At 35.2% G+C, this 14,253-nt stretch overlaps 1 protein-coding gene and 1 long non-coding RNA gene across 8 annotated transcripts in view; one reads left to right on the forward strand and one right to left on the reverse strand.

Annotated features, from left to right (window-relative positions):
* LOC143222252 (uncharacterized) overlaps positions 1-14,253 on the reverse strand; it is a 71,270-nt gene that overhangs the window by 47,434 nt on the left and 9,583 nt on the right. The gene's annotated exons all lie outside the window — the stretch shown is intronic.
* The window catches only part of LOC143222246 (prolyl endopeptidase FAP-like), a 163,858-nt gene that overhangs the window by 32,721 nt on the left and 116,884 nt on the right, over positions 1-14,253 (forward strand). For 4 of the 7 annotated variants that reach the window (XM_076448484.1, XM_076448480.1, XM_076448481.1 and 1 more), the window contains exon 1: positions 8,722-8,984. The exons of the other annotated variants lie outside the window; for them this stretch is intronic. Coding sequence is in view for 1 of the 4 variants with exons in the window: in XM_076448481.1 (XP_076304596.1) it covers positions 8,961-8,984 (24 nt within the window). In the remaining 3 variants the exon portion in view is untranslated. Of the gene's footprint in view, positions 1-8,721; positions 8,985-14,253 lie in introns of those variants that run through there. 7 annotated transcript variants of the gene reach the window in all.

The following is a 14,253-nucleotide window of genomic DNA, read 5'->3' on the forward strand; positions in this document are numbered from 1 at the left end:
TATATAATGACAAAATATAACATCAAATTATTATAAACAGTATCTATTTCCTTATATTAGTTCCTATTAAATATTTAATACTACGATGATTCTCCTCGTATTCTAATAACCTCAGCAAGACGACGTGACAAGCAGTCGATGAAGTCATTGATCTAATCCACAGTGATTTGATCCCAACTTGTTGCCCCTCAGTGGCTCAGCGGTATGTCTGCGGACTTACAACGCTAAAATCCGGGTTTCGATACCCGTGGTGGGCAGAGCACAGATAGCCCATTGTGTAGCTTTGTACTTAATTCAAAAACAACTACAACAACAATCCCAACTTGTCACTAGAAGGCGCTGCAACCTAGCTACAGCAACTGGTTTAGATTTATGGTTAGCAATTTTCCTGCTTATTTCTGCCCAACAGCTCTTAATGGGTTCGCAATCTGGAGACCTTACTGGCCATGACAATCTTGTAACGTCCTCTGGTCGAAATAATTCTGTACAACACATGCACTGTGGACATTAGCATTGCCATCCTTTAACGCAAAGTTATTACTAAACCTTGCATACGACAGAAATATCGTCTCCATGTGATGTCTGTAGGAGGCGTCATTGACGTTTCCCTCGAACATATGAAGAACAGTTTTTTCCGTCTGATCATACGCTACCTTCTTTGTTAGCACTAGGAGATTTACTTAAAAACTACTGCATGCATATAGACAATAATATCAACGTAAAATACTATACAAACATTTTGGCCAAGACTACATATCAGAAAAATACACGGCTCAATTGTTAACAAGCTAATTTCAAACCTGTGTTTTACACACCTTTTGTTATCAAAAATATTCAAACTATTTTTACTAGTGAATGCCTAAACCTCAACAACTAGTTTTTTCTTTTTTGGTACAAGTTTCACATATTTCATATCACGCGGTAAATTTGGGTTAAAAGCTCTTTTCAGGACAAAATGTAGAATCACAAAAATGTAGTGTTTATTACACTATAGAAAGTTGTGTTTTAAACTTGTAAATTAACAGAATGGCTAGAATTATTTCACAACACAAATTATCTACAAACACAGATTTGTATGTATTGAAGCACAACTAACTGAAATAATGTTATAGATCCACAGTTTGGTATCAGACGGCTGGAGGTTGTCATGGCGCCATGAAAGTTGATGAAATCATCTGCCTGCTGCCAGAGAGCACATGTTAGATGTCACAGTACACATCATAGCTCGAGGGTTACTCAACAGAGCTCCTTGCTGGAAATAATAATTCCATGAAGTAGTACATAAGGTATTGCTGTCATAGAGCAGGAGTGATTTCATAATTTAATACCATAGAGCAGGGGTTCCCAAACGGTGGGTCGCGAAGCCTTGGCAGGAGAGTCGCGTAGCCTTGTTAGAATTAGCTTGGGATAACATTAATTTTATTTCATGAATTACATTTTCATGCTCTTACATTTTTTTGTTTCGGTGCAAAGCAAAACGTGTGCTACGTTAGTTCAATGTCATTAGTTGATATTATGGGTGTATGTATGCGTGCCTGTGAGTGAATGTGCCTGTGTGAATGTGTATGTGTCTGCAACTGTATGTATGTGTGTACAAGTGAGAAGCGAGTATGCGAGTGCACGCGCATGTACGTATGCTTGTGTGTCTGTTTAGCTGTGATTAAGTGTGTGTGTGCTCGCTGTCGACACGTGAGTCACATGTCCGTTGCTGATTGGTGGATGACGAATCGCGCAACTGGCCACGCTCCCTTCCCTCCTAATACTAACCCCATCATTACTCTACCTGCACCCCCCACAAGTAGTCAGTGTAAGATCTACAGTTGCCAAAGCGTTCATTATTCAACATTTTTATTTTAATTTAACAAGGAAATAAGTAAGCAGTAGAGGTGAGTTGCATCCATGGCTAAACGGCGCAGATACTCAGAATGCTACTTTAACACTGGCTTCACCACTGTGCTCGCCAACGACGGCATCGAGAAACCACAGTGTGTTTTGAAACATCCAGAACACGCAAAGAAGGGTTTGGATTTCTTCAAACGACATGAACGGTGTCTTAAAAGCCAAAGAATCGATAGAAGTGGGTCGTTTCAGCAGCAGAATGCAGCCGTAGTGGAAGCTTCATATGAGATTGCATTCGAAATTGCTGAACAAGAAAAGCCTCACACGATTGGAGAAACACTTCTTAAACCCTGCAGGATGAAAGCAGTAAATCTTATTCTTGGAGAAGCCAGTGCAAAGAAGATGCAGCAAGTTTCCCTGTCAAATAATACTATACAGAGGCTCATTTCTAAAATGTCTATGGATGTGAAGGAACAGGTTTTGACTGAAATCAAGGTTTCCCTTTGTTCTCCTTTCAGCTCGACGAGTCAACAGATGTAAGTTCATGTTCTCAGTTGCTTGTCTTCGTGAGATACATTAATTCAGGTGACATCAAAGACGAATTCTTATTCTGCAGTGCACTTGAAACCACAACAAATGCTGATGATGTCATGGAAAAAGTTTCAACTTTTTTTCAAGACGAAGATCTTCAATGGGAAAACGTGTGTGGGGTTTGTACGGATGGGGCGCCGGCTATGCAGGGATAGAAATCAGGATTCCAGTCGAGAGTGAAGAAGCTAGCACCTCAAGCAAAGGGCATCCACTGCATGATTCACCGATATGCTCTCGCCAGTAAGACTCTCCCTGCCTCTCTGCAGGACGTGCTTGAATCTGTAATCAAAATTGTAAATTATGTGAAGACTCAAGCACTCAACACTCGCCTATTCAAAGAACTATGCAAAGACATGAATGCTGACCACGAAGTTCTTCTCTTCTACACAGCAGTACGTTGGTTGTCGAAAGGAAACGTTATTAATCGTGTCTTTGAAATGAAAGATGGAATAAAGCTATTCCTGGAGACTCAAGAAAGAAAAGATCTTGTAGCTCACTTCGAAGATGAAGCATGGAATAAAAGGGTTGCGTACCTAGCCGACATTTTTGACCAGCTGAACAAGCTCAATTTGAAGCTTCAAGGAAGGGAAACACATGTTCTCCTTTTTCAAGATAGTCTTCGGGCCTTTGTTTCCAAACTGCAGAACTGGCGTCGGAAAACCAATCTTGGAAACATCGCTATGTTTGAAAAACTTTATGGAGTGACGGATGAGTCTCAGATCCAACTGGATCAGTTCCTCAAGGATGAGATTACCGAACATCTTCAGTCTCTAGAAAAGGAAGTCGAGCGTTACTTCCCTGAGCTATCACAGGAACAGGAGGCCGTGGTAAGGAACCCATTTTGTACTGAACTTGATGTATCCAGCATCCCAGATGATATCCAAGATGAATTTCTGGATCTAAGGAACGACTCTTCAGCTCGTGATCTCTTCAAGGTGAAATCCATGACTCAGTTCTGGTGCGCTATGTATCAGTCATACTCCAAAGTCAGCATGATAGCTTTACGTGTCCTTGTTCCATTTGCTTCTACCTACTTGTGTGAGGCAGGATTTTCCACTCTTGTCAATATAAAAACAAAGAATAGGAACAGATTGGATGTTGGAGATGACATGAGACTGGCTCTAACAAACGCTCGGCCACGAATTTCAAAGCTTGCTGCTGAAATGCAACATCAGGCATCTCATTAGCTGGGTTGGATAGCTGTTCAAACCTATGTTAATATTATTTTAAGAAATATATGTTCTTTTTGTGAATTCAGGTTGGACCAATGTGATCATTGGTGAAATTTGCTAATAAATAATTACAGAATTTTTAAATATTTTTTTTAGATGTTTCTTTCCCTCTCCTTCACAGAAAACAAAAGAAAAATTAAGCTGCTGATAGTAAGCCCTAAGTAGGGGGTCACATGGGTTTCAAACTTTTAGGTAAGGGGTCGCGAGTGCCAAAAGGTTGGGAACCCCTGCCATAGAGCCTGGTACTATTGTCACACAGTGTTACTAATGTTTTATAGGCGGGCAGTGTTACTAAAGTTCTATAGGATAATGGACTTATTAGGCATACTGTGTGTATTTTACAAAAGCAGACAATGTTTCTTTAAGCGAACAATGTTGCTGTACTTTTATATACAGATTTCCACTTGTCTCAGCTTATATTTATAGGTTTCACTTAACTGTTTTACATATGTTTTTACAAAGGAAGAGGGTGCACAAGACTAAATTCTATCACTCTATAATGATTAAAACGGAACATTTGTTAACAAATCAGAAAGTCTATTACACTATAATATTTTATCTTAATATTTTACCAATGCAGCAAATTTTTTTCACAAAAAATTAACATAGTTTTTAATCGAAAAATAACTTAAAATAATAATTTTAAAAGGACTTTTAGTCATAAACCAAGTGATTATTCTTTCATGTTTTATAAATCCAAAATGTTTACCGTATATCATTACAGAATATAATGTTTAACAACAACGTAGAATCAAATATTTGATTAGCCTTCAAAACACAATAATATACAACAAGCATCTTAACTTATAACTGTATTAGTTTTCATACAACTTTGTGCATTATACTCATATTACTATTCTAGTTGGAGTTTATGTTGTTAATTTTTGTAAAATTATGGAAATGAATATTAAATTTATCACTAGACGTTTAACACTCCTACGAAAAGTGGAGCCTAATAGGCCCCAGAGCAACTTGAAAAGTTATTAATATTAGGCTAATAATTTTGTATTTAAATGAAATTTAAATGATATTTAATGAAATGAAATCAAATGAAATGGCAATTTCATTTAAATACAAATTTATTAGCCTAATATTAATAACCTTTCAAGTTGCTCTGGGGCCTATTAGGCCCCACTTTTTCGTAGGAGTGTTAAATACATGGTATGAAAGACATGCCTTAAATAAGTAAATGAATAAAAGATTCAAGCACGTGCATTATAGTCAAATATAATTACTTTGTGACACAAGCACTATCATTTGTTCAGATTGCATGCTTAATACATGTAAGATTTCAGGTTTTAGGCTCAGAGAAACTAGTTTATTGATTCTTTCTTAACAGAGCTTTTTCTCGCATAAATTGTTTAACGTGTACTATCTTTCTATTTAAAAATTATACAAATCTGTGGTCAAACTAAAGATCATATTTTACATAATTGCATGTCTAGCTTTGTCTTTTATGATAAATTATACTCCATGAATAACAATTTCCAAGAAGCGTGTTTGAACATCCAATACAAGTCTGCATTTATATTTGTTTTATATAAAACTCATTTTCTTCATAGCCCAATATGCTATTATTAATATATTAGATAAAATCACAGGCTTAAGTATCACACATACTGAAACACACTTGTTAACAAAACTTCAAGGTACACTAACATGCTACTTACAGAATTCACAGTCATCTCAGTTGATAAAATACTCACATATAAATGTGCAGCTTAGTCTTTTTTTATCATGAATTACAAACCTTACACACCATGTATATGAGTTTCTAACAAATGTTTGAATAGCTGATACAAGTCTCTATTTATAATTTTCATATAAAGCTCATGTTTCATTATATCTCAATATTCTACCATTAATGTATGTGAATAAAATCACAGACTGCACAATTACAGTATATTCTGAAACATTTATGAACAAAAATATATATCCATCTTATTCATAAATCAAGGGGCCCGGCATGGCCAAGCGTGTTAAGGCGTGCGACTCGTAATCCGAGGGTCACGGGTTCGCATCCCCGTCGCGCCAAACATGCTCGCCCTATCAGCCGTGGGGGCGTTATAATGTGCGGTAAATCCCACTCTTAGTTGGTAAAAGTAGCCCAAGAGTTGGCGTGGGTGGTGATGACTAGCTACCTTCCCTCTGGTCTTACACTACTAAATTATGGACGGCTAGCACAGATAGCCCTCGAGTAGCTTTGTGCGAAATTCAAAAAAACAAACAAACCAAACTTTCAAGAACAAAATCCGTAAAAGTTGTTGAAAAATATTTTAATTAGGTTACTTCTTACGATAAAAGACATGGTTTGCAAAAAAAGACAGTTCTCTTACATTTTATAAATGCATTACATTTATTGTTTGTCATTACATAATATATCTCACCTCCAAAATAAATTGTATATAAGTCTACCAATGAAGAAAATATTTTAACTGTCACTCAACACAATAATTAGTAAAACAAAATGAATTTATCTATTCTTTCACTTTACTGAAAGCTTAAGGTACATTCAAAACATTTTTAAGATTTGATGGTAAATTAGAAAGTTATGTTTAGTTTTAAGTACTACTTTCTCTTTCCGACCTAGAATTTATATGTGTGTAGTCTAAAACTGCTATTGTTTAGTTTGCATCCGTGTACATCGAAAAGTGTGATAAGTCCAGATGTTTTCCAGATGATTAAGTTATATGCACTTTTCTTTGCCATATTGGGTCCTCCAAGTGGAACTGTGGTGAATTTATAGATTTGCAATGTTAAAATTCGTAGTTTGATTTCTTGTAGTGGACACACTAAAGAGCTTAATGGAGTTTTGATCTAAAACGAATAAATAAGCCATACTTTAGCTATTTAAACATATCTATTAACTCTTTGTTTAACCAGTAAAAAAGACAAAAACACAAAAGGCATGTTAAGACATTATGCTACTAATGTTTCTAAAAGAAAACAGCCGATTCTTATTTTCTTAGTTGTTTTAATCTTTATTGGTTTAGGATGGTTTTAAAATATCTATTTGAATATAAGCGAAAAATTCAAAAACAAAATGTGTTACATATAACATCTAATTAAGGTTTATTTTGTGATGTTACACACATTGACTGACACTTTTAATTTATGCTCTTCATCCACTGGCGATCCTTACAGATATTGAGTAGTTAAGGCTTCTGTGACACTACAAGTATTATGTAGGGACCATACATTCCAATATTATCAATAATTATGTTTCTCTTATATTAAAAAAAAGTATTAAAATGTGGAAATTTGTTGTACATTAAATGTGTATGAGGATCAAGGTTTTGTAAATCACATTTAAAACTTGCACACAAACACAAAACGATATAAACCACAGTACTTCCAAACAGTTTACTAGATCTGTCTTCATCATATACTGTATACAAACCAAATATTTCTAAACAAACATCTAGGACACAGAAGGAAATTCTATATGGCAATAGCGTTAATTGTGTCCTGTAGATCTTGACAAATATTTAATAATGTAATCAGTGAAGAAAAGCAGTACGAAAACTTAAACCTAAAGTACTGCTAACTTTCGAACAATGGATCAGGTACAAGGTTTGGGAATTCTCAATTTACATACATATTTCTATTGCGTTTGTGTATTGTGAACAAATATTTACTTGAAGTCATTTTACCATTGAATATCAACAAGATGTTACGCGATTATAGGCTAATTGAAAAAGTTAATGCATTTTTAAAATATATTACAAAATGCTTGTCACTAGAGGGCAACGCCTTACAATATTCACTTCGCGATTTATTAATAACAATCCAGGTTCAGTTCATGGTTATGTAAATAATTCGTCGGAAGAATTTCTTTAAAGGAACTAATATATAATGAAGCATAATAAATCAAATTGATGAACGGGTCTGTTTTTGTTATTTGTAGATAAACAGAATGTAATTCTGGTGTCGTTGTTTTGTTTAACTAAAATTTCTTATTCAGTTGACAATCAGAGTAAATTTCGTTAACGAAGCGAAATGCATTATTTCTCAGGTTGAAATCGATAACCTCTAAACGAAGTTCCAAAACATATATAAAGAAGAAATGGGACAGACTTGTCATGCATCTTATGGAACTTAATGTGTCTATTTTTAAACACAAAGCTACACAGTGGACTGTCTGTGTTGTGTTCACCTTAGATACTGCACCCCGAATTTCAGCGTTATAAACCCTTAAGGTTACTAATAAATCACCGAGTTTTGGTGGAGTTTAATTTATAGATTACTTCTACATTATTGCTTAAGAGAATGTTTAAAGACAGAAGAGTGCCCTTGATTAAATTTTTCTGAGGACTTATCTGCCTAAGATTTTAGATGACCGTTCGAGTTGCTTGTCTAGATTTTCATTAGATTGAATTGGCTGAGTGATGCTAAACTTACAAAGTATTTCTGTGTTTGGTTTGTAATATAACAGGTAATCATGACAGTAACTTTCACAATTATAATAAATACAAGTCACATTCAGCTTTTCTTTTTCACAGATTTGTAACAATATCACAAATGAGGTATATTCAAGGTAGAATGTGTGGATTTATTGTTAAGTTTTTTAACTGATGAAACACTATAATAGACGGAACCAAACTTTCTTCTTTGACATCATTCTTCACTTCAAAAAAAGACTAAATACTTACTGTTAAATATTTGCACAAGTGTCACTTGGAACTTCAATATTCTTCTGTTGCAAATAAAATTAACAGCAATATACTTTGTCCATGTTATATTTCTAGCAATATTCAGAGCTCTCACACAGGGCTAACCCACGTCCTAGTTTTATAAATATATGTTTACATTATAACAAATGACTCAGATTTTGCTTGAAACAGTTATACGCTGAACATGTATGGCTAACCAAGTTAGTTTTTCGTCTAACATCCCCCTGCAGATGGAATTACAGCATTAGATAACGTTAAAGTGATTTAAAGAGGTACAATAACCCGGATTGGGTCGTGTTATTCGTTACATTCTCGTTTCCAGGAATTGTATATCGCGTGAAATTTGTGTGCTACATACCCTGGTGGTTATCAAACATGTGCATCTGTTGTACGCAGAAAGAACGGTGTTGGTGGTCGAAGACTTCTTAGCAAATTGGCAATCCTTCGGCAACTGTAACTGTAGTGAGCTACTTTTATTTCTGAACATCAGAAAAAGAAAACAAAAGAGAAGCTGCAACGTGTGACTGTGTTTGATTTGACTTACGTTTTAGATTAATTTTAGTCTTGAGTTTACAGTACTTTACGATCAGCAAAGGCGACACGGAATACTAAGTCACTTACAGTGATGAGACAATCTTTAGAAAACATGGTAAGACTTCTTTTTTTTATATATTTTCGTAGGGTTTCTTTACCGTTCCACAAATATGGAATGAGAGCGGAAAGTTCAGTAAAGTGATAAATCTTTCTCTTGTCTCTCTGATGGTAACAGACTAAAGCATGGTTGTAGTTTGTCAACTGGCGTGTATAATGCTCAGAGAAGTTGAATGACAGTGTTTATAATTTTGTTTAGTCACTTCGCATCATTTTGAGACTGATTTCTACTTTCAAAGATGAATTAAGTTGTTTTGAAAGTAGATATCAATTTCCACTGCAGTTATGATGTCAAGATGGTGGGCATTTTCTAGTGTAGAGGACGACTACAACAGGCTGTTACCGTCAGTTAATTTGAATTTTATCATTCTTTGACAGATTGTTTAGGCAGAGTTGGAAGTTTAGGCAAAGTTTCGTCATGTTTTGCCGTGTTTTAGTTATTTGAAGGGCATTCATATCTAGTAAATAATACGTCTGGATACGTTTTCCCGTGTTCTAATTACCAGTAGAACACTAATATCTAGCAACTTTCACTCTGAATATGTTTCATCACGTTTTAAACATCAGAAGGATATTCATATCTAGTAACTTACACCTTCACAAATATATTACCATATTTGAATTATTAGTAGGACATTCATATCTACAATTTATACCTCGAAAAATGTTTTGCCGTATCTTATTTATCAATAACATATTCAGATTTTACAATTTACATCTCAAAATACGTTTTACTGTGTTTCTAATATCTATAGAACACTCATATCTAGCAAAGTATATCTTGTGAAAGAGTGAAACATTTAAATCTAGAAACTTACACTTCTAGAAATGTTTCATCGTGTTTCAAGTAACAGAAGAACATTGTGTTTCAAGTAACAGAAAAACATTCATGTATAGTAGGCCCCACATGGCCAGATGGTTAAGGAACTCGACTCGTAATCTGAGGGTCGTGAGTTCGAATTTCCGTCACACCAAACATGCTCGCTCTTTCAGCCGTGGGAGCGTGATAATGTGACGGTCAATCCCACTATTCGTTGGTAAACGAGTAGCCCAAGAGTTGGCGCTGGGTGATGATAACTAGCTACCTTCCCTCTAGTCTTACACTGCTAAATTAGTAACGTCTAGGTGCAGACAGCTCTTGAATAGCTTTGAGCGAAATCCAAACCAAACCATATATCGTACGATACATTTTTCGACGTGTTCCAAATACGAGCAAAGCATTTGTATTTAGTACCTTACACTCTTAAATACGTTTTACTGTATTTTAAGTATAATTAGGACATTGATAGCTAGTAGGTTGTACCTCTAGATTCGATTCTCCATGTTTTAAATATTAATACAGAATTCATATAACATATCTTACACCTCTAAGTATGTTTTACTGCATTCTAAATTACAAGAAGATTCATATATGTTGTCTTACACATCTAGATATGTTTCATTGTGTTTTAAATATTGATATCTAGCAACTTACACCTAACAAATGTTTCGCCATATTTGCATCTAACAGCTTACACCTGTAACTATATTTTATTGTGCTTTCAATATCAACAAAGCATTCCTATCTACTAACTTAAACTTGAATATATGTTTTAATGTGCTTTAAATATTCATAGATCATCTCTAGATATGTTTCACGGTGTTTAAAATACAAGTAGAACATTTATTTCTGGTAACTGACATCTATATATTTCACCGTGTTTTATACCTCAGTAACATATTCATATCTAGTTCTTACATCGCTGGATATATTTCATTGTGTTTTAAACATCAGTAAAATATTTACATCTAGTAACTTACACCCCTATTCATCCAGTGGCTAAACGGTAAATCTTAAATATTATATATAATACTGTAAACATAATGAGAACGGCACTGATATTCCATTGTGTAACTTTTCGCTTAACAAGGAGACACAAACAAACATCTCCAGTTATTATTCAACTATTTCAGTATATATTTTTTTAAATTTATTACTTTACTAGTTCAGCTGAAATTGGAAAGGAGGTAATTAACAAAGAGCACCCATAGCCAACTCTTGTCTAATGGAATAGTGGAATTTAATTGTCAGTCTTTTGTATCGAATTTTTGCGGAAATGGATTGCAAACCATAAATAATTGTATCCACTATCCATATAAATGTATGGTATGGATATAGATTACCATGTGTAGCTATTTCATAAAATTAGTTAAAAAGAGACGCTACATATCAAACTTTTTATTTTAATAAATTTAAACGTACGTGTTATTTTATAGATTGAACTAAAAAGTAGAAAATGGGTATAATACTTTCCGAAACGTGTTTCGACATGATTGGCTAATCTTAATGAGAGGATTTTATGACAGAGTCGAGCTTTCCTTTCAATATGCTCATCCCCCGGTAGGTCGTCGTTAAGTCTGAGGACTTATAGTGCAAAATATCGGTGCTCGATATCCGCGGTAAGCAGAACAAAGTTAAACCATTGTTTATTTTTGCTTTATACAACAACAACAACAATTTGTTTGTTTGTTTTGGAATTTCCCACAAAGCTACTCGAGGGCTATCTGTGCTAGCCGTCCCTAATTTAGCAGTGTAAGACTAGAGGGAAGGCAGCTAGTCATCACCACCCACCGCCAACTCTTGGGCTACTCTTGTACCAACGAATAGTGGGATTGACCGTCACATTATAACGCCCCCACAGCTGAAAGGGCGAGCATGTTTGGCGCGACCGGGATGCGAACCCGCGACCTCAGATTACGAGTCGCACGCCTTAACACGCTTGGCCATGGCGGGCCCAACAACAACAACAAAAACACATCCGTTTAACATTACTCTTTTCGTTATTCAGAGCCCCCCGCTAGTACAGCGGTATGTCTCCGGATTTACAACGCTAAAATCAGGGGTTCGATTCCCCTCGGTGGGCTGAGCAGATAGCCCTTTGTGGCTTTGCTATACGAAACACACACACACACACACGTTATTCAGAGAATAATGTGTTTTCTGAAACGTTCAATTATTCTCATCTCTAAATGTGAGTTCCGCGATTACTTATAACTTAATATCTTCTACGAAATATTTAAGAGAAATTATTTTTTCTGTGCTTGTATTTTTACTGCTATATTTCATCACGACATCTCATAAATACTAAGGCTTGTGAATGCTTTGTTGTCTCCGGATGAAATGTAGACGTTACTTCCGTAACTGTACGTTGAATTTGGTTTGTTTGTTTGGAATTTCGTGCGAAGTTACACGAGGGCTATCTGCTCTAGCCATCCCTAATTTAACAGTGTAAGGGAAGGCAGCTAGTCATCATCACTCACCAGCCAACTTTAAGGCTACTTTTTTACCAACGAATAGTCTGATTGATCGTCACGTTATAAAGCCCCCACGGCTGAAAGGACAAGCATGTTTAGTGTGATGGGGATTCGAAACTGCGACCCTCAGATTGCGAGTCGAGCACCCTAACCACCTGGCCATGCCGGATTCTGTACATTGAAACTGCATATATGTAATGCTATTCAGTGTTAACAAGTGGCTACAGAGAACAAACTTTAGACTAAGTTTGGCTTCGTAATTAGCGTTTACGATGCTGAGAAGATATTTTTCGCACTTTTGTGTCATTTTTCGCTATAACAGTAATGGATTGATTGTCATATCCATAAAATAGCACAAAAGTTAGCGGTTGGTGCTTGTTGACTACCCGTTTTATTTCTAGTCTATCAAATTCAAATTAGGGTCGATTATACACAAATAACCTTTTGTGTGGGTTTGCATATTCTAGGACAAATACATACAAATATAATTGCTATAGTGAATTTTTATGATCACTTGTATCGAAATTCTTGTAACAGCATGTTTTAACTATATCTACAATATGTTTTGTATTTATTTTTTATGGCTAGCAGTTCACGCTTGTCCTCAGAAGTGAGTACATTAATCTACAGTGTTTTAAAAACATGAATATTTTATAAAGGTCGAAATTCAAAATTCTCCACAAATAAATGCTAATATACAATTTTTAAAGTAAATCCTCCTAGTATTTCATTCAGATAACGTAATGTTAGTTATATCATGAATACTTGGTGTGTATCACATTTTTATCAAAGCATAGGAAAAATAATAATTTAATACTTGATAACTGATAACAGTACAAATATCTTTATAAGCATATGTTCTTTGGAGCTTAGACGGGTTCCTATTTTTATTTTCGAATACATTGAACATTGCTATTAATTCGTGTTGGATTTAACATGCTATTTCACAATACATATTTGTGTTATTTAGTGGTGACGCCTAGTGGCATGCTACTATTTCTGGAATACACCCACAATTCTTGAGTATCGAGAAGCTAGGGCTTCATATTTTTGTGACATCATGGAATCAACTTTGTCTTACAGGAGCATGAACTGCATGATCATTACAGATTTAGGATATTATTATAAAAAATTTTTACTACTTTTCGTTACATACAATCTCTCAAAGCATATGTTTTACACGAAGAATGAATTACACTGTATAAGCTATATATGCTAATAGAGGGGCGTGCTGGACAAGTTATGGTACCAAAATGACGTGTTTGGCATCTATATGTTTTGTGAACTCTTGATCATTAATTACGAATTTCTTATGGCTTAAAAAACATTTCACAAGATTTTCGTACTGGAGATTATTAAATTGATATAACCAAAGGACACGGCGTTTTAAGAAAAGTATTTTCCAAAGAAGGGTGAACACACTCGTGTGATATAATATTTAAAACGGTAAATGGCTAAAATTGCACACCAACTACTCCGAAACAGCTTTTTCATCCTATTGAGGAAGGGTCAAAAGTAAGATGTTTACAAGCTTTCAGTCATGCTTCGAAACCAGTAAATGTTTTTGTTTTTTTTGAGAAACATGATTGAATAAATTAAAATAATAACAACCTCACTCGACCACTGAAGTCCCCTACTGGGATACTTACCACACTAAAATCAGGAATTCGATTTCCCTCAGTGGACACAGCAAATAGCCCGATGTGGCTTTGGTATAAGGAAACACACTCGATGACTGCACCTATCACACCCTTTGACAAAGATTATATGTAATTTAGTGCACCTGGTTCGCTTAACCGTGGTCTTGGAAGTCAACATTCACTTACAATTAAGGATCTGTGAAAAGTTTTCAAGGTGCGTGTGTGCCATTATTCATAGAAGCTTGTCATAATGGAGGTCGTGATAATGAGCAATAATGCTTAATTAATCATAGTCATTAGGTTGAGCACAATCAACGATGTTCCCAGAGCAGC

This window comes from Tachypleus tridentatus, chromosome 8 (genome assembly GCF_004210375.1).
Source record: "Tachypleus tridentatus isolate NWPU-2018 chromosome 8, ASM421037v1, whole genome shotgun sequence".
In the NCBI taxonomy this organism is placed as follows: domain Eukaryota; kingdom Metazoa; phylum Arthropoda; class Merostomata; order Xiphosura; family Limulidae; genus Tachypleus; species Tachypleus tridentatus.